Source organism: Heterodontus francisci, chromosome 49 (genome assembly GCF_036365525.1).
Source record: "Heterodontus francisci isolate sHetFra1 chromosome 49, sHetFra1.hap1, whole genome shotgun sequence".
NCBI lineage: Eukaryota > Metazoa > Chordata > Chondrichthyes > Heterodontiformes > Heterodontidae > Heterodontus > Heterodontus francisci.
The window spans coordinates 9447939-9469351 of record NC_090419.1 but is presented as its reverse complement, the minus strand read 5'-3'; the positions used below and the strand labels follow the sequence as shown (position 1 = coordinate 9469351).

General features: G+C 53.8%; 1 protein-coding gene across 1 annotated transcript in view; it reads right to left on the bottom strand.

The window, feature by feature from the left end:
- Nucleotides 1-288: 288 nt before the first annotated feature.
- Nucleotides 289-21413, bottom strand: part of LOC137358236 (extracellular matrix protein 2-like) — a 63777-nt gene continuing 42652 nt past the window's right edge. Inside the window, exons 8-9 of the mRNA XM_068024126.1 lie at nucleotides 4612-4938; nucleotides 289-2323 (exon numbers count right to left, since the gene is read on the bottom strand). Coding sequence (XP_067880227.1) covers nucleotides 2152-2323; nucleotides 4612-4938 — 499 coding nt within the window. The 3' untranslated portion in view covers nucleotides 289-2151. The remainder of the gene's footprint in view (nucleotides 2324-4611; nucleotides 4939-21413) is intronic.

Below are 21413 nucleotides of genomic sequence, written 5' to 3'. Positions count from 1 at the left end.
CACTGAAACTTCACCCTGTACCATCGGCCATACTCCTCCCCACCCCGACTCTCTCCCGGACATACCTGAGGCTGACTGTCGCTCCTAATTAGTCCTAGGTCCAGTTTCGAGTGGACCTTGGGTTTCCAAAAGCGGACCTGAATTAATTTCTCGGTCAAACGGATGATGTATTTTGAAGCCGAGGGCAGACCTGAAGGCACAACAACTTGAGCAGTCAAAGACATTAACCCAAGGCCTTGATGGATTGTCGGGTGACACAGAGTGTACGTTTTATAAATAAAAGCTAATCTTTATTGCACTGTACGCATTTCCAACACATCAGGAGCAATGGTGAGTTACTGTATCACAAGGACAGAGTATCCTGGCCCCTGAACAATGGTTTCAAAATTACAGCCCCCTTTTACCCTGGGAGTTTTGTGGTGAACGAGATGAGAGGTTTTATTGCTGGGGAATGGAATAGTTAGAATTTCAGGCACCCTTAGGTCAGGTACAGCACGGGGTTAGATACAGAGTAAAGCTCCCTCTACACTGTCCCCATCAAACACTCCGCAGGACAGGTACAGTACGGGGTTAGATACAGAGTAAAGCTCCCTCTACACCGTCCCCATCAAACACTCCGCAGGACAGGTACAGTACGGGGTTAGATACAGAGTAAAGCTCCCTCTACACTGTCCCCATCAAACACTCCCCAGGGCAGGTACAGCACGAGGTTTAGATACAGAGTAAAGCTCCCTCTACACTGTCCCCATCAAACACTCCCAGGACAGGTACAGTACGGGGGTTAGATACAGAGTAAAGCTCCCTCTACACTGTCCCCCATCAAACACTCCGAGGACAGGGACAGTACGGGGGTTAGATATAGAGTAAAGCTCCCTCTACACTGTCCCCATCAAACACTCCCAGGACAGGTACAGCACGGGGGTTAGATACAGAAAAAAAGAAAAAAAAAAACGGGGGAAAAAAAAAAACGGGGGTTAGATACAGAGTAAAGCTCCCTCTACACTGTCCCCATCAAACACTCCCAGGACAGGTACAGCACGGGGTTAGATACAGAGTAAAGCTCCCTCTACACTGTCCCCATCAAACACTCCGCAGGACAGGTTCAGCACGGGGGGTTAGATACAGAGTAAAGCTCCCTCTACACTGTCCCCATCAAACACTCCGCAGGACAGGTACAGTACGGGGGTTAGATACAGAGTAAAGCTCCCTCTACACTGTCCCCATCAAACACTCCGCAGGACAGGTACAGTACGGGGGTTAGATACAGAGTAAAGCTCCCTCTACACTGTCCCCATCAAACACTCCCAGGACAGGTACAGCACGGGGGTTAGATACAAAGTAAAGCTCCCTCTACACTGTCCCCCATCAAACCCTCCCAGGACAGGTACAGTACGGGGGTTAGATACAGAGTAAAGCTCCCTCTACACTGTCCCCATCAAACACTCCGCAGGACAGGTACAGTACGGGGGTTAGATACAGAGTAAAGCTCCCTCTACACTGTCCCCATCAAACACTCCCAGGACAGGTACAGCACGGGGGTTAGATACAGAGTAAAGCTCCCTCTACACTGTCCCCATCAAACACTCCCAGGACAGGTACAGCACGGGGGTTAGATACAAAGTAAAGCTCCCTCTACACTGTCCCCATCAAACACTCCCAGGACAGGTACAGTACGGGGGTTAGATACAAAGTAAAGCTCCCTCTACACTGTCCCCCATCAAACACTCCCAGGACAGGTACAGTACGGGGGTTAGATACAAAGTAAAGCTCCCTCTACACTGTCCCCATCAAACACTCCCAGGACAGGTACAGTACGGGGGTTAGATACAAAGTAAAGCTCCCTCTACACTGTCCCCATCAAACACTCCCAGGAATACAGAGCAGCTGTGATCTAATTGATTGGTGGAAGAGACGCAAGGGGCCAAAAGAGTTCCTCCTGTCCTGAATTCGCCCGAGACCAAACAGTGCATTCCTTGACTTTCACTGGACCAACCCGAGGCCAAGCTAATAACACAGCTCTCGGTTGGTCAGGATCCGCGCAATGACTCATTGCAATGAGAGACACTGGGCTTGTGGAGGAAGGACGTGGGGGAGGAGGGGACAGAGGGACAGGGAGTGGGGGACAGGGGGAGAGCTGGTGGGAGGGTTAAGTTAGTCTTCGAATCGCTGTGGCCGCAGAACAACACTCTGGTAGGATCGGATACAGGAGAAGGCAATGGGTGGGATCAATCTCCGGTCAATGAGGTTGTTCTCCAGGTGAATGGACACCAAGCTGGAATCCTCACTGATCCTGGTATTGCAGACAGAGTCCAATGGAATGTACCTTGGATTGGGAGGGAGCGGGAGGAAAGAGCATTAGAAAGTAGAGTTGAAACATCACTGGGACAATCAGCAAATCACAAACAAGAAACAATTCCAACTTTTACAAATGTCCTGTCAGCCGTGGCTCAGTGACTCTTGCCACTCAGTGACAGGGTCGTGGATCGAGCCCCCACTCCAGAGACTTGAGCCCCATAACCTCGGCCCGACAAAACCCCCGGTGTCAGTACTGAGGGAGCGCCGCACTGTCGGAGAGTCAGTACTGAGGGAGTGCCTCAGTGTCAGAGGGTCAGTACTGAAGGGGTGCCTCAGTGTCGGAGGGTCAGTACTGGGGGAGTGTCTCAGCGTCGGAGGATCAGTATGAGGGAGTGCCTCAGTGTCGGAGGGTCAGTACTGAGGGAGTGCCTCAGTGTCGGAGGGTCAGTACTGAGGGAGTGTCTCAGTGTCGGAGGGTCAGTACTGGGGGAATGCCTCAGCGTCGGAGGGTCAGTACTGAGGGAGTGCCTCAGCGTCGGAGGGTCAGTACTGGGGGAGTGCCTCAGTGTCGGAGGGTCAGTACTGGGGGAGTGTCTCAGTGTCGGAGGGTCAGTACTGGGGGAGTGTCTCAGTGTCGGAGGGTCAGTACTGGGGGAATGCCTCAGCGTCGGAGGGTCAGTACTGAGGGAGTGCCTCAGCGTCGGAGGGTCAGTACTGGGGGAGTGCCTCAGCGTCGGAGGATCAGTATGAGGGAGTGCCTCAGTGTCGGAGGGTCAGTACTGAGGGAGTGCCTCAGCGTCGGAGGGTCAGTACTGGGGGAGTGCCTCAGCGTCGGAGGGTCAGTACTGGGGGAATGCCTCAGCGTCGGAGGGTCAGTACTGGGGGAGTGCCTCAGCGTCGGAGGGTCAGTACTGGGGGAGTGCCTCAGTGTCGGAGGGTCAGTACTGGGGGAGTGTCTCAGTGTCGGAGGGTCAGTACTGGGGGAGTGTCTCAGTGTTGGAGGGTCAGTACTGGGGGAGTGCCTCAGTGTCGGAGGGTCAGTACTGGGGGAGTGCCTCAGTGTCGGAGGGTCAGTACTGAGGGAGTGCCTCAGTGTTGGAGGGTCAGTACTGAGGGAGTGCCTCAGTGTCGGAGGGTCAGTACTGGGGGAGTGCCTCAGTGTCGGAGGGTCAGTACTGAGGGAGTGCCTCAGTGTCGGAGGGTCAGTACTGGGGGAGTGTCTCAGTGTTGGAGGGTCAGTACTGGGGGAGTGCCTCAGTGTCGGAGGGTCAGTACTGAGGGAGTGCCTCACTGTCGGAGGGTCAGTACTGAGGGAGTGCCTCAGTGTCGGAGGGTCAGTACTGAGGGAGTGTCTCAGTGTCGGAGGGTCAGTACTGGGGGAGTGCCTCAGTGTCGGAGGGTCAGTACTGAGGGAGTGCCTCAGTGTCGGAGGGTCAGTACTGGGGGAGTGTCTCAGTGTTGGAGGGTCAGTACTGGGGGAGTGCCTCAGTGTCGGAGGGTCAGTACTGAGGGAGTGCCTCAGTGTCGGAGGGTCAGTACTGAGGGAGTGCCTCAGTGTCGGAGGGTCAGTACTGAGGGAGTGCCTCAGTGTCGGAGGGTCAGTACTGGGGGAGTGTCTCAGTGTTGGAGGGTCAGTACTGGGGGAGTGCCTCAGTGTCGGAGGGTCAGTACTGAGGGAGTGTCTCAGTGTCGGAGGGTCAGTACTGGGGGAGTGCCGCACAGTCAGAGGTGCCGTCTTTCAGGATGAGACGTTAATCCCAAGACCCCCGTCTGCCCTCTCAGGTGGATGTAAAGGATCCCACGGTCACTATTGGAAGAAGAGGAGGGGGTGGGAGAGAGTTCTCCCCGATGTCCTGCGGCTGATATTTATCCATCAGTGAAAATCACTAGAAAATGAGATAATCGGATCGTCATCTTGTTCCTGATTTGAAAGTTCAAAATTCCCCTTTTGAAAGTTACGATTGAATCTGCTTCCACCGCCCTTTCAGGCAGCGCGTTCCAGATCACAACAACTCACTACGTCGAAAACATTCTCCTCCTCTCCCCCCTCTTGTTCTTTTCCCGATTATCTTCAATCTGTGTCCCTCTGGTTACCGACCCTCCCGCCACTGGGAACAGTTTCTCCCTGTCTATCAAAACCCCTCATACTTCCGATTAGCTCTGTTAAATGCCCCCATAACAGTCTCTGCTTTCAGATGACTTTGAAAGGCACAACAGAAACATGGATCCTTCAAAGTAGTTCGAAGGACTGTCAGTCTGGCCCATTCTGACCTAATGGCGAGCTATCCGCCGATGACTGGGAGAGAAGCCTCCTACCTGATCTGGTTGTCACTAAGCCGGAGGACCTGGAGGACACGGAGGTTGAGGATGCCTCGAGGGACGGCCTTCAGCTGGTTGTGGTCCAACAGGAGCTCGTGCAGTGACTTGTAGAGGCCCAGGAAGGAAATGCCGTGGATGCCATCATTGCTCAAGCGGTTGTAAGAGAGATGGAGGAACTCCAAGCCGGGCTTGAGGTGGGCGAAGACATAGCCGGGAATGCGCTCAATCTGGTTATGGTGCAGCAGGAGCTGCTTCAGCCCCATTGGCAGGAAGGAAGGAACATGGACCAGTCGGTTGTGGGACAGGTCCAGAGTCTCCAACTTTCTGAAAGACAAACGGTTCAAGAAATTAATCGGAACAATCAGATTCCTCACCCATCTCACACTCCCAGGACAGGTACAGCACGGGGGTTAGATACAGAGTAAAGCTCCCTCTACACTGTCCCCATCAAACACTCCCAGGACAGGGACAGTACGGGGGTTAGATACAGAGTAAAGCTCCCTCTACACTGTCCCCATCAAACACTCCCCAGGACAGGTACAGTACGGGGGTTAGATACAGAGTAAAGCTCCCTCTACACTGTCCCCATCAAACACTCCCAGGACAGGTACAGTACGGGGGTTAGACACAGAGTAAAGCTCCCTCTACACTGTCCCCATCAAACACTCCCAGGACAGGTACAGTACGGGGGTTAGATACAGAGTAAAGCTCCCTCTACACTGTCCCCATCAAACACTCCCAGGACAGGTACAGCACGGGGGTTAGATACAGAGTAAAGCTCCCTCTACACTGTCCCCATCAAACACTCCCAGGACAGGTACAGTACGGGGGTTAGATACAGAGTAAAGCTCCCTCTACACTGTCCCCATCAAACACTCCCAGGACAGGGACAGTACGGGGGTTAGATACAGAGTAAAGCTCCCTCTACACTGTCCCCATCAAACACTCCCAGGACAGGTACAGTACGGGGGTTAGATACAGAGTAAAGCTCCCTCTACACTGTCCCCATCAAACACTCCCAGGACAGGGACAGTACGGGGGTTAGATACAGAGTAAAGCTCCCTCTACACTGTCCCCATCAAACACTCCCCAGGACAGGGACAGTACGGGGGTTAGATACAGAGTAAAGCTCCCTCTACACTGTCCCCATCAAACACTCCCAGAACAGGTACAGTACGGGGGTTAGATACAGAGTAAAGCTCCCTCTACACTGTCCCCATCAAACACTCCCCAGGACAGGTACAGTACGGGGGTTAGATACAGAGTAAAGCTCCCTCTACACTGTCCCCATCAAACACTCCCAGAACAGGTACAGTACGGGGGTTAGATACAGAGTAAAGCTCCCTCTACACTGTCCCCCATCAAACACTCCCAGGACAGGTACAGTACAGGGGTAGAACACAAACTGGATACATTTTCTGTTGTCTACAAGAAACTAACAGGCAAAGATGTTGTCTATGAATTCCCAGAGTTCCAACTGTAAATTGTGCAGAATGGCTGAAATAAATTTTTTTCGGTCCTAAAGAAAAACGGGGTTTAGATCCAGAGTCAAGCTCCCTTTTCAGCATGCTGTGGGTGTGATCTGGAATGTGTTAGCTCTCAGGCAGGATTCAGTTTGCTGACATTCTCTGTGTAGCCGAGAGTGGCTGAGTGGCATTGAGTTAAAGAACCCTGTCTCATTCCATCAGTTCCCATTCTTTTCTGATTAAGCTGATAGGAAGCAGCTGCCGCCTGTCGCTTGCGGCCTCCGTTATGAAAGACACTTCAAAGTCTGTCCTCGGCACGCGTATGGCTCTTGTTAGTTTTATTACTGGATACTTGCCAATGTGACTGCCCGTCCTGTTCCCCCCGCCCCTGAAGCCAACCCCAGTGCCCAAGGCTCAGGCCTTTGCAATTCCAACCCCCGATTCAGACCCCAACTGGGGTACGACCAGTGGATTGGCATCGGAATGGATGCTGGCTTGGAGGAACAGAGACCGGTTCGTGGTGATGCCTGTTGGACCAGGACCCAGAGGTGATCGATGTGTATGTGCATTGACGATCCCTTGACAAATTTCAGAAAAGCATTGAACTGAAATTAAAAGCCAGCGCCAGAGGGGCAGGCACTCCTGTGTACAGGCCACTCGAACGGACTTGGCTGTGGCTTAACCTGAAATCCCCGCCTAACGGGGTTTCGACTGCAGCGTGAGACTGTCAATGGCTGTGTTCCTCCGAATCTGGCCACTTACTCATCATCCACTCCCATCCTCTCCTCCACCACCCCCCCCCCTCACTATCCTACCCTCCCCCATTGGCTGCCGTGCCTTCAGCTGCCTGGGGCCCTAAGCTCTGGAATCCCCTCCCTAAACCTCTCCGCCTCTCCCTCTCCTCCTTTAAGACGCTGCTTAAAACTGATCTCTTTGACCGAGCTTTTGGTCGCCCGTCCCTAATATCTCCTTTCAGGGCCGGGTGTTGAACTTTTGTCCGTTAACGCCCCCGTGAAGCTGCCTCGTTCCTGTGCAAAAGGCCAGTTGTCAGCAAGACTGCCAGAAAACTGTTGACCAGATCCATTGGCAGGCTGGTGCAGCCAAGGGTCAAACTGTGACCTTTCACCCCCGAGGGCTGTCCAAAGCTCAGTCCTCTATCCTGCACCAAGTCTTGCCTAAATTAAACAGGATGCTCATACTCGCAAAGTGCTCAATTTAAAGTGAAGGTCCTCACCTCCAAAACCCTTTCCCACCCTATCCTGCAACCTCCTTCAGCCTCACGACCCCCAATCCCACTTCCCACCATCCTTCAGTGTTGAAACTCCCATCCACGTGCCCTGACCATCAGTGACAGGCCCTTCATCCGCCTCGTCCCCTCTTCCTGGCATCCTCTCACTAACTCAGGCAGGCAGGACTTCCAAGGTGCGAGTGGTCCCAAGTGCGTCAGCAGTGGCTGCGTGGGTCTCTCTCTCACCTCACAGTCACAAGTCATGGGTTTGAGCCTCAATCCAGAGACCCAAGCCTCACAGCCCCAGGACGACACTCATCCCGGAAGCAGTACTGAGGGAGGGTCAGTACTGAGGGAAAGCCGCACTGTCGGAGGGTCAGTACTGTGGGAGCGCCGCACCGTCGGAGGGTCAGTACTGAGGGAGCGCCGCACCGTCGGAGGGTCAGTACTGTGGGAGCGCCGCACCGTCGGAGGGTCAGTACTGAGGGAGCGCCGCACCGTCGGAGGGTCAGTACTGAGGGAGCGCCGCACTGTCGGAGGGTCAGTACTGAGGGAGCGTCGCACTGTCGGAGAGTCAGTACTGAGGGAACGCCGCACTGTCGGAGGGTCAGTACTGTGGGAGCGCCGCACTGTCGGAGGGTCAGTACTGAGGGAGCTCCGCACTGTCGGAGGGTCAGTACTGAGGGAGCGCCGCACTGTCAGAGGGTCAGTACTGAGGGAGCGCCGCACCATCGGAGGGTCAGTACTGAGGGAGAGCCGCACTGTCGGAGGGTCAGTACTGAGGGAGCGCCGCACTGTCGGAGGGTCAGTACTGTGGGAGCGCCGCACTGTCGGAGGGTCAGTACTGAGGGAGCGCCGCACTGTTAGAGGGTCAGTACTGAGGGAGCTCCGCACTGTCGGAGGGTCAGTACTGAGGGAGCGCCGCACCATCGGAGGGTCAGTACTGTCGGAGGGTCAGTACTGAGGGAGCGCCGCACTGTCGGAGGGTCAGTACTGAGGGAGCGCCGCACCATCGGAGAGTCAGTACTGTCGGAGGGTCAGTACTGAGGGAGCGCCGCACTGTCGGAGGGTCAGTACTGAGGGAGCGCCGCACTGTCGGAGGGTCAGTACTGAGGGAGCGCCGCACTGTCGGAGGGTCAGTACTGAGGGAGCGCTGCACTGTCGGAGGGTCAGTACTGAGGGAGCGCTGCACCGTCAGAGGGTCAACACCGAGGGAGCGCTGCACCGGAGGGTCAACACCAAGGGAGCACCGCACCATCAGAGGGTCAGTTCTGAGGGAGAGCTGCACTGTCGGAGGTGCCGTCTTTCTGCCCTGTCAAGTGGATGTAAAAGATTCCACGGCCACTAATGGAAGAAGAGCTTGGGGGGGGGGGGGGGGGCGGAGTTCTCAAAAAAATAGATGATCTGGGTTATCATGCTGCAGTTTGCGGGATCTTGCTGTGCCTAAAGTGGCGACTGCATTTCCAACATGACAACAGTGACCACACTTCACAAAGTACCAGCTTGGCGGTGGTAATGCTTTGGGATGTCCTGCCGCAGTGAAAGGTGCATGGTGGACTGCAGACTGTTGTTGGGTGTGTCCATCAGGAGTTTAGCCCGGTAGCCAGCAAGCTACACCCTGCCCCCCTGACACTCCCGCTGATAGTTATCAGCTTTCTAAAAGCCTTCCTCTCGTCAAGTCCATACCCACATCTGAAGGTTCGAGACATAGAACGTAGGAACAGGAGTCAGTCATTCCGCCCCTTCGACAGGATCCCCCATTCAATGAGACCTGAACACACTGTGATTTCCCCTCTCACATCACAGCTTGTCAGTCAGTGTCCACCCCATCAGGGTTTAAACCCACCCTCCCATCACCCGGGTCACTTCCCCTCGGAATCCTTGATTCAATGACCTCGAGCACTTCACAATGAGTAAGTCCGACTTCCTGATGGGGTCAGCCAAGGCTCCGAGTGATCCCACTCCCACCCAAGGCAGAGGGTTGTGGGTTTCAGCCCCCACTCCAGAGGTTTGAGCCCCAGAATCCAGGCCGACACTCCTCCCTATCGAAACCCCTTTGTCATTTTAAAGAGCTGCATCAGGTCACCCCTCAGCCCTCTCTTTTCTAGAGAGCAGAGGCCCAGCCTGCTCTACTCCTTGTAGATGAGGTGAGCAGGATTGCTTTGCGTTCCAGATGGGGCTTGCCTTCCAGTAAACACCGAATACCATCGAGCAAATCAGCAGAGCACACGCCCCGTTTAAAACAGAGGACTGAGCCAAAACAAACACCCTTGTAAATTCACACACACTCACACACAGAGGAAACCAGGGCCTTGTGGATTCTGTGGTTTGCATAATGGTTTTGTTTAAGAAGGCTACAAGCATTTGATTTACTTAACCATCCCTCTCTTGACTGGAACACTTCAGTGCGCGATGCAAGGGGGCTGCAGTCTCGGAAATGAGCACCAACAGTTGGCTTTGCCAAGATAAGGTGACGATCTCAGGAGCAGGACAGGGTGAGGGGAGAGATTGGAGGGATGAGGAAAGAGAGAGGGTGATGTTGGTTGAGAGATAAATATTGGCCCCAGGACACCGGGGAGAATTCCCCCACCCACTGTCGTTCTTCCAATAGGACTGGCATTGGGCGGGGGGGGTGGTTGGGGAGTGCCAGGCCTGGATTATGGGGGCCCCAAGTCTCGGGATGGGGGCTCGAACCCACAATCCTCTGTCCCATGAGGCCAGAGTGAGACCCATTGAGACACGGCTGGCACGGGAGAAAGATGGGGCGGTGGGGAGGCAGCGGGGGAGGGGGGGCGGGGGTGGAGGAAGCAAGTGGGGGTGGGGGCCTGGCTGAAAGCTCTCTGTTAATACGGAAATCCAGTTCAGGCCACCTGCAAAGAGGCCTCCCAGCTGTGGGAGAGACTGGCGATGTGAAAACAGACAGTCTGTCCTTCACGCTGGCTTCACAAAGGTAAGACGCATGAACACTCTTTGTGCGATCTTTGGCTTGCTCCAGCCTGCTCTCAGACAAGCGTCTATTCCAAACTACCTGCCTGGGCCTTTTCCTTTTGCATTTTTGGAATGCTCGCCCTCATCCCTGGCTCCCTCTTATCAAAATGTCCTGTTCTACATCACAAGCAGAATGTCAACTGAGAGATTATAACCATCAGGAAAGACTGAACAGGCTGGAGCTCGTCTCTCTGGAAAAGAGGCGGCCGAGGGGGTGACCTGATTGAGGTCTTTAAAATGATGAAGGGGGTTTCGATCGGGTAGACGTAGAGAAGATGTTTCCTCTTGTGGGGGGAGACCAGAACTCGGGGGCCGTCAATATAAGACAGTCAGTAATAAATCCGATGGGGAATTCAGGAGAAACTCCTTTCCCCAGAGAGTGGTAAGAATGTGGAACTCGCTCCCACAGGGAGTGGTCGAGGTGAATAGTATCGATGTATTTAAGCTGGATAAACACACGAGGGAGAGAGGAATAGAAGGATATGGTGATGGGGGGGAGATGAAGTAGAGGGTGGGAGGAGGCTCGTGTGGAGCAGAAAGACTAGCACGAAGCAGATGGGCCGAATGGCCTGTTCCTGTGCTGTAGACTCAATGCACTATGTAAAAGTGCTGGCATGCTTTTGTTTTGAACAGGAGGAGGCCATTCAGCCCCTCGAGACTATTCCACCATGCAATCAGATCATGGTTGAACTGTATTTTAACTCCATTTCCCCACCTTGGATTCCCTAACCCTTAACCCCCTCACCCAACTAAAATCTATTAATCTCAGGTCTGAAATTTCCAATTGACCCCCGGCCTCGACAGCTTTCTGGGGGGAGAGAGTTCCAGATTTCCACTCCCCCTTTTGTGTGAAGAAGTGCTTCCTCACATCACCCCCTGAACGGCCTGGCTCTGATTTTAAGGTTCTGCCCCCTTGTTCCGGACTCCCTCCAGCAGAGGAAATAGTTTCTATCGACCTGATCAAATCCTTTAATCATGTTAAACCCCTCGATTTGATCACCCCCTTAATCTTTTTTTTAATTCATTCAGGGATGTGGGTGTCGCTGGCCAGGCCAGCATTTATTGCCCATCCCTAATTGCCCTTGAGAAGGTGGTGGTGAGCTGCCTTCTTGAACTGCTGCAGTCCGTGTGGGGTAGATACACCCACAGTGCTGTTAGGAAGGGAGTTCCAGGATTTAGACCCAGCGACAGTGAAGGAACGGCGATATAGATCCAAGTCAGGATGGTGTGTGACTTGGAGGGGAACTTGCAGGTGGTGGTGTTCCCATGCGTCTGCTGCCCTTGTCCTTCTAGGTGGTAGAGGTCACGGGTTTGGAAGGTGCTGTCTAAGGAGCCTTGGTGCGTTGCTGCAGTGCATCTTGGAGATGGTACACACTGCTGCCACTGTGCGTCGGTGGTGGAGGGAGTGAATGTTTGTGGATGGAGTGCCAATCAAGCGGGCTGCTTTGTCCTGGATGGTGTCGAGCTTCTTGAGTGTTGTTGGAGCTGCACCCATCCAGGCAAGTGGAGAGTATTCCATCACACTCCTGACTTGTGACTTGTAGATGGTGGTCAGGAGGTGAGTTACTCGCCTCAGAATTCTGAGCCTCTGACCTGCTCTTGTAGCCACGGTATTTATATGGTAGTTCGGTTTCTGGTCAATGGTAGCCCCTAGGATGTTGATAGTGGGGGATTCAGCGATGGTAATGCCATTGAATGTCAAGGGGAGATGGTTAGATTCTCTCCTGTTGGAGATGGTCATTGCCTGGCACTTGTGTGGCGTGAGTGTTACTTGCCACTTATCAGCCCAAGCCTGAATATTGTCCAGGTCTTGCTGCATTTCTACACAGACTGCTTCAGTATCTGAGGAGTCACGAATGGTGCTGAACATTGTGCAATCATCAGCGAACATCCCCACTTCTGACCTTATGATTGAAGGAAGGTCATTGATGAAGCAGCTGAAGATGGTTGGGCCTAGGACACTACCCTGAGGAACTCCTGCAGTGATGTCCTGGAGCTCAGATGATTGACCTCCAACAACCACAACCATCTTCCTTTGTGCTAGGTATGACTCCAGCCAGCGGAGGGTTTTCCCCCTGATTCCCATTGACCTCAGTTTTGCTAGGGCTCCTTGATGCCATACTCGGTCAAACGCTGCCTTGATGTCAAGGGCAGTCCCTTTCACCTCACCTCTTGAGTTCAGCTCTTTTGTCCATGTTTGAACCAAGGCTGTAATGAGGTCAGGAGCTGAGTGGTCCTGGCGGAACCCAAACTGAGCATCACTGAGCAGGTTATTGCTAAGCAAGTGCCGCTTGATCACACTGTTGATGACACCTTCCATCACTTTACTGATGATTGAGAGCAGGCTGATGGGGCGGTAATTGGCCGGGTTGGATTTGTCCTGCTTTTTGTGTACAGGACATACCTGGACAATTTTTCACATTGCAGGGTAGATGCCAGTGTTGTAGCTGTACTGGAACTGCTTGGCTAGGGGCGCGGCTAGTTCTGGAGCACAGGTCTTCAGTACTATTGCTGGAATATTGTCAGGGCCCATAGCCTTTGCAGTATCCAGTGCCTTCAGTCGTTTCTTGATATCACGCGGAGTGAATCGAATTGGCTGAAGTCTGGCATCTGTGATGCTGGGGACTTCAGGAGGAGGCTGAGATGGATCATCAACTCGACACTTCTGGCTGAAGATTATTGCAAATGCTTCAGCCTTATCTTTCGCACTGATGTGCTGGGCTCCCCCATCATTGAGGATGGGGATATTTGTGGAGCCACCTCCTCCAGTTAGTTGTTTAATTGTCCACCACCATTCACAACTGGATGTTGCAGGACTGCAGAGCTTAGATCTGATCCGTTGGTTATGGGATCGCTTAGCTCTGTCTATTGCATGCTGCTTACACAGTTTGGCACGCAGATAGTCCTGTGTTGTAGCTTCACCAGGTTGACACCTCATTTTGAGGTATGCCTGGTGCTGCTTCTGGGATACCCTCCTGCACTCTTCATTGAACCAGGGTAGGTCTCCTGGCTTGATGGTAATGGTAGAGTGGGGGATATGCCGGGCCATGAGGTCACAGATTGTGGTTGAGTACAATTCTGCTGCTGCTGATGGCCCACAGCGCCTCATGGATGCCCAGTTTTGAGCTGCTAGATCTGTTCGAAATCTATCCCATTTAGCACGGTGATAGTGCCACACAACACGATGGAGGGTACCCTCAATGTGAAGGAGGGACTTCGTCTCCACAAGGACTGTGCGGTGGTCACTCCTACCAATACAGTCATGGACAGATACATCTGCGGCAGGCAGATTGGTGAGGACGAGGTCAAGTATGTTTTTCAACAAAGAACAAAGAACAGTACAGCACAGGAACAGGCCATTCGGCCCTCCAAGCCTGCGCCGATCTTGATGCCTGCCTAAACTAACACCTTCACATCCGGGGACCGTATCCCTCTATTCCCATCCTATTCATGTATTTGTCAAGATGTCTCTTAAACGTCGCTATCGTACCTGCTTCCACCACCTCCCCTGGCAGCAAGTTCCAGACACTCACCACCCTCTGTGTAAAAAGACTTGCCTCGCACATCCCCTCTAAACTTTGCCCCTCTCACCTTAAACCTATGTCCCCTAGTAACTGACTCTTCCACCCTGGGAAAAAGCTTCTGACTATCCACTCTGTCCAAGCCGCTCATAACTTTGTAAACCTCTATCATGTCGCCCCTCCACCTCCGTCATTCCAGTGAAAACAATCTGAGTTTTTCCAACCTCTCCTCATAGCTAATGCCCTCCAGACCAGGCAACATCCTGGTAAACCTCCTCTGTACCCTCTCCAAAGCCTCCACGTCCTTCTGGTAGTGTGGCGACCAGAATTGTACTCAGTATTCTCAGTGTGGCCTAACTAAGGTTCTGTACAGCTGCAACATGACTTGCCAATTTTTATACTCTATGCCCCGACCAATGAAGGCGAGCATGTCGTATGCCTTCTTGACTACCTTATCCACCTGCGTTGCCACTTTCAGTGACCTGTGGACCTGTACGCCCAGATCTCTCTGCCTGTCAATACTCCTAAGGGTTCTGCCATTTACTGTATACTTCCCACCTGCATTAGACCTTCCAAAATGCATTACCTCACATTTGTCCGGATTAAACTCCATTTGCCATTTCTCCGCCCAAGTCTCCAACCGATCTATATCCTGCTGTATCCTCTGACATTCCTCATCACTATCCGAAACTCCACCAACCTTTGTGTCGTCCGCAAACTTACTAATCAGACCAGCTACATTTTCCTCCAAATCATTTATATATACGACAAACAGCAAAGGTCCCAGCACTGATCCCTGCGGAACACCACTAGTCACATCCCTCCATTCAGAAAAACACCCATCCACTGTTACCCTCTGTCTTCTATGACCGAGCCAGTTCTGTATCCATCTTGCCAGCTCACCTCTGATCCCATGTGACTTCGCCTTTTGTACCAGTCTGCCTTGCGGGACCTTGTCAAAGGCTTTACTAAAGTCCATATAGATAACCTCGTGTTTTCCCTCGTGTTGGTTCTCTCACAACCTGCCGCAGACCCAGTCTAGCAGCTTTGTCCTTTAGGACTGGGCCAGCTCGGTCAGCAGTGATTCTACCGAGCCACTCTTGATGATGGACATTGAAGTCCCCCACCCAGAGTGCATTTTGCGCCCTTGCCACCCTCAGTGCTTCCTCCAAGTGGTGTTCAACATGGTGGAGTACTGAGTGATCAGCTGAGGGAGGGCGGTCGGTGGTAATCAGTAGGAGGTTACCTTGCCCATGTTTGGCCTGATGCCATGAGACTTCATGGGGTCCGGAGTTGATGTTGAGGACTCCCAGGGCAACTCCCTCCCTACAGTCTACCATTGTGCCACCACCTCTGGTGGATCTGCACTGCCGGTGGGACAGGACATACCCGGGGATGGTGATGGCAGTGTCTGGGACATTGTCTGTAAGGTATGATTCCGTGAGTATGACTATGTCAGGCTGTTGCTTGACTAGTCTGTGGGACAGCTCTCCCAACTTTGGCACAAGCCCCCAGATGTTAGTAAGGAGGACTTTGCAGGGTCGACAGGGCTGGGTTTGCCGTTGTCGTTTTTGTTGCCTAGGTCGGTGCCGGGTGGTCCGTCCGGTTTCATTCATTTTTATCGACTTCGTAGCGGTTAGATACAACTGAATGACTTGCGAGGCCATTTCAGAGGGCATGTAAGAGTTAACCACATTGCTGTGGGTCTGGAGTCACATGTCGGCCAGACCAGGTAAGGACAGCAGATTTCCTTCCCTAAAGGACATTAGTGAACCAGATGGGTTTTTACAACAATCGACAATGGTTTAGACTAGCTTTTAATTCCAGATTTATTAATTAAATTCAAATTCCACCTTCTGCTGTGGTGGGATTCGAACCCATGTCCCCAGAGAAATACCCTGGGTCTCTGGGTTACTAGTCCACTGATAATACCGCTACTCCACCGCCTACCCCGAGGGGATACAAGCCCAGTCTGTGCAACCCGTCCTCGTCGTTTAACCCTTTCAGCCCCGGGGTCATTCTGGTGAATCTGTGCTGCACTCACTCCAACACCCCAGAGGTTGGAAGCTGGGAATCTGGCCAGGAGAGCTTCGGAATAGGTGAATGTGGAAGTAATGAAATTGCAGAGAAGCGTTTCAGCCGCAGATGAGCTGAGAGAAGGGAAGTTACGCTGAACCTCTATAAATCTCTGGTTAGGTCACAACTGGAGTATTGTGTCCAGTTCTGGTCACCACACTTTCAGCAGGATGTGAGGGTCCTTGAGAGGGTGCAGAGGAGATTTACCAGAATGGGTCCAGGGATGGGGGATTTTAGTTACAAGGTTAGGTTGGAGAAGCTGGGGTTGGTCTCCCTGGAGCAAAGGAGATTGAGGGGAGATTTGATGGAGGTGTACAAGATTCTGACAGGTTTAGATAAGGTAGATAAAGAAACTCTGTTCCCATTAGCTGATGGTACAAGGACTAGGGGACACAGACTGAAGGTTTTGGGTCAGCGATACAGTGGGTGATGTGAGGATGAACTTGTTTACACAGCGAGTGGTAATGACCTGGAACTCACTGCCTCCGCAGGCGGTGGATGTGGAGACGGTGAATGATTTCAGAAGGAGATTGGACGGGCAGTGGAGGGAAATCAACTTGCAGGGCTACGGGGATAGAACGGGGGAATGGGACTGACTGGATTGCTCTACAGAGAGAGCCGGCATGGGCTCGATGGGCCGAATGGCAGCTTTCCGTGCCGTAATGAGTCGTATCACTTGCTCCTCGACAGCCGTTGGCTCCATTTAAGATTCCTCCTCTCTCACCCTACCCCCAGACCCCCACCTCACCCCTGGAAAAAGATTAAAATCAGCAGATGCCAGTTGCTTCATCTGGCAAGGTGTCCTCAGCAGATGTCAGGACATTCCACAATTAGTCAACATTCCCAATCAGAGAGCTGTTGTTTAACGTTTTCTTTCCCTGTCAATGGACAGAATTAACTTAACCTCCTGTCTGCTGGACGTCAGAAAACCCAATCAACAGACCAAAAAGCAGAGGCAACCGTTTGTTCTTTTCATGGGAAGGGAATGATATGGGCGTGACTCCGTGACGTGAACAGCTCCATCCCCTGTCCCACTGTCCCCTCCAGACTGGACTGTTCAAACACCATCCCTCCCGGCCTCTGGAAAGGTCAATCTGCCAAAACTCTGCAGTCCCCGTGCCCCGCCTCGCACCGAGTCCCGTTCACTCACCACTCGTCCACATTGGCTGACGGTCCATTTTAAAATTCCTACCCTCGTGTTCAAATCCATCCATGGTCCTCACCCCCTACAGCCCTCCCTATCTCTGTAACTTCCTCCAGCCCCTACAACCCTCCCTATCTCTGTAACCTCCTCCAGCCCCTACAACCCTCCCTATCTCTGTAACCTCCTCCAGCCCCTACAACCCTCCCAATCTCTGTAACCTCCTCCAGCCCCCGACAACCCTCCCTATCTCTGTAACCTCCTCCAGCCCCGACAACCCTCCCTATCTCTGTAACTTTGTCCAACCCCTACAACCCTCCCTATCTCTGTAACCTCCTCCAGCCCCTACAACCCTCCCTATCTCTGTAACCTCCTCCAGCCCCTACACCCTCCCTATCTCTGTAACCTCCTCCAGCACCGACAACCCTCCCTATCTCTGTAACCTCCTCCAGCCCCTACAGCCCTCCCTATCTCTGTAACTTCCTCCAACCCCTACAACCCTCCCTATCTCTGTAACTTCCTCCAACCCTTACAACCCTCCCTATCTCTGTAACTTCCTCCAACCCTCCCTATCTCTGTAACTTCCTCCAACCCCTACAACCCTCCCTATCTCTGTAACTTCCTCCAACCCCTACAACCCTCCCTATCTCTGTAACTTCCTCCAACCCCTACAACCCTCCCTATCTCTGGAACTTCCTCCAACCCCTACAACCCTCCCTATCTCTGTAACCTCCTCCAGCCCCTACAACCCTCCCTATCTCTGTAACCTCCTCCAGCACCAACAACCCTCCCTATCTCTGTAACCTCCTCCAGCCCCTACAACCCTCCCAATCTCTGTAACTTCCTCCAGCCCCTACAACCCTCCCTATCTCTGTAACCTCCTCGAGCACCGACAACCCTCCCTATCTCTGTAACCTCCTCCAGCCCCTACAACCCTCCCTATCTCTGTAACCTCCTCCAGCACCGACAACCCTTCCTATCTCTGCAACCTCCTCCAACCCCTACAACCCTCCCTATCTCTGTAACTTCCTCCAACCCCTACATCCCTCCCTATCTCTGTAACCTCCTCCAGCTCCTACAACCCTCCCTATCTCTGTAACTTCCTCCAACCCCTACAACCATCCCTATCTCTGTAACTTCCTCCAACCCCCACAACCCTCCCTATCTCTGTAACCTTCTCCAGCCCCTACAACCCTCCCTATCTCTGAAACCTCCTCCAGCCCCTACAACCCTCCCTATCTCTGTAACCTCCTCCAGCACCGACAACCCTTCCTATCTCTGTAACCTCCTCCAACCCTCCCTATCTCTGCAACTTCCTCCAACCCCTACATCCCTCCCTATCTCTGTAACCTCCTCCAGCCCCTACAACCCTCCCTATCTCTGTAACCTCCTCCAGCCCCTACAACCCTCCCTATCTCTGTAACTTCCTCCAACCCCTACAACCCTCCCTATCTCTGTAACTTCCTCCAACCCCTACAACCCTCCCTATCTCTGTAACCTCCTCCAGCCCCTACAACCCTCCCTATCTCTGGAACCTCCTCCAGCACCGACAACCCTTCCTATCTCTGTAACCTCCTCCAGCCCCTACAACCCTCCCTATCTCTGTAACCTCCTCCAGCACCGACAACCCTTCCTATCTCTGTAACCTCCTCCAGCCCCGACAACCCTCCCTATCTCTGTAACTTCCTCCAACCCCTACAACCCTCCCTATCTCTGTAACTTCCTCCAACCCCTACAACCCTCCCTATCACTGTAACCTCCTCCAGTACCGACAGCCCTCCCTACCTCTGTAACCTCCTCCAGCCCCTCCTCTTGGAGTCAGAAGGTTGTGCTTTTGAGCCCCCGTTCCAGAGGCTCGAGCCCCATAATTCAGGCTCGACGCTCCCCTGGTGCCAGTACTGAGGGAGCGCCGCACTGTCGGAGGGTCAGTACTGAGGGAGCACCGCACTGTCGGAGGGTCAGTACTGAGGGAGCTCCGCACTGTCGGAGGGTTGGTACTGAGGGAGCGCCGCACTGTCGGAGGGTCAGTACTGAGGGAGCGCCGCACTGTCGGAGGGTCAGTACTGAGGGAGCACCGCACTGTCAGAGGGTCAGTACTGGGGGAGCGCCGCACTGTCGGAGGGTCAGTACTGAGGGAGCGCCACACTGTCGGAGGGTCAGTACTGAGGGAGCACCGCACTGTCGGAGGGTCAGTACTGAGGGAGCGCCGCACTGTCGGAGGGTCAGTACTGGGGGAGCGCCGCACTGTCAGAGGGTCAGTACTGAGGGAGCGCCACACTGTCGGAGGGTCAGTACTGAGGGAGCGCCACACTGTCGGAGGGTCAGTACTGAGGGAGCTCCGCACTGTCGGAGGGTCAGTACTGAGGGAGCTCCGCACTGTCGGAGGGTCGGTACTGAGGGAGCGCCGCACTGTCGGAGGGTCGGTACTGAGGGAGCGCTGCACTGTCGGTGGGTCAGTACTGAGGGAGCGCCGCACTGTCGGAGGGTCGGTACTGAGGGAGCGCCGCACTGTCGGAGGGTCGGTACTGAGGGAGCGCTGCACTGTCGGTGGGTCAGTACTGAGGGAGCGCCGCACTGTCGGAGGGTCAGTACTGAGGGAGCGCCGCACTGTCGGAGGGTCAGTACTGAGGGAGCGCCGCACTGTCGGTGGGTCAGTACTGAGGGAGCGCCGCACTGTCGGAGGGTCAGTACTGAGGGAGCTCCGCACTGTCGGAGGGTCGGTACTGAGGGAGCGCCGCACTGTCGGAGGGTCAGTACTGGGGGAGCGCCGCACTGTCAGAGGGTCAGTACTGAGGGAGCGCCACACTGTCGGAGGGTCAGTACTGAGGGAGCGCCGCACTGTCGGAGGGTCAGTACTGAGGGAGCTCCGCACTGTCGGAGGGTCAGTACTGAGGGAGCGCCGCACTGTCGGAGGGTCAGTACTGAGGGAGCGCCGCACTGTCGGAGGGTCAGTACTGAGGGAGCGCCGCACTGTCGGAGGGTCAGTACTGAGGGAGCGCCGCACTGTCGGTGGGTCAGTACTGAGGGAGCGCCGCACTGTCGGAGGGTCAGTACTGAGGGTGCGCCGCACTGTCGGAGGGTCGGTACTGAGGGAGCGCCGCACTGTCGGAGGGGCTTTCTTTTGGGATGAGACGTTAAACCCGAGGCCCCCGTCTGCTCTCTCAGGTGGATGTAAAAGATCCCATGGCCACGATTGGAAAAAGGGCGGGGTGAGAGGGGGGGCTGGGGGGGGAGGCGGGGCGAGTATTCCCCGGGGCCCTGTGGCCGATATTTATCCCGCAACCAACATCATTAAAACAGATGGGTCATTATCACACTGCTGTTTGTGGGATCTTGCTGTGCACAAATTGCCTGCTGCATTTCCTACATTCCAACAGCGAGGACACTTTATACTCCTCCATTGCCTGTGAGGCGTTTTGGAATGTCCTGAGGTGGTGCTTAGGAGCTGCAGAGAGAGATGTTCTTCCCTCCCTTTCCCTCTTTACCTGACAGACTGGTTCGCAGTCCGGGGGCCCCGCTGGCACCTTTTTGCCCTCCTGGCACAAGCTCAGCTTGGGACTTGTTTATGCAACAGTTGCCGGGGCCGATCCAGTCGGAATCTGCCGTATGACCCCGGTAGCCTTAGCCACTGTTCTGGAATGTTCTGTGCTGTCTGCTACTACGAGCTGTTCAAAGCCTTCAGTGAGCTCTTCCCCAAACCAAGCCAAATCATTTACCGTAAACAGCCTGTGCATGTCACTGGGTTGGAGAGATTCCATTCTGCTATTTCCACTGGGGCCCTCCTGTCAATCCGACCTCAATTCGGCCATTCTATATCTCTGAGTCACAGTTACAGATGCTGTCAATTGCAAGTCCATCCATTGATACTTACATACTATTATCAATGGAGATACACAACAACTTTTAAACATCCCCGCAGTGTTTCACAGGAGAGTAAATCAGACAATTTCACCCCGAGACACATCAGGAGATATGAGGGACGGGCGGCCAAAAGTTCAGTCAAAGAGGTCGGTTTTAAGGAGCGTCTTAAAGGAGCAGGTAGAGAGAGGTGGAGAGGTTTAGGCAGGGAATTCCAGAGCTTAGGGCCCCAGGCAGCTGAAGGCACGGCCGCCAATGGTGGAGCGATGGGAATCGGGGGATGGTCAAGAGGCCGGAATTGGAGGAAGGCAGAGATCTCGGAGGGTTGTAGGGGCTGGAGGAGGTTACAGAGATAGGGAGAGGTTGTAGGGGCTGGAGGAGGTTACAGAGATAGGGAGAGGTTGTAGGGGCTGGAGGAGGTTACAGAGATAGGGAGGGTTGTAGGGGCTGGAGGAGGTTACAGAGATGGGGAGGGTTGTAGGGGCTGGAGGAGGCTACAGAGATAGGGAGGGTTGTAGAGG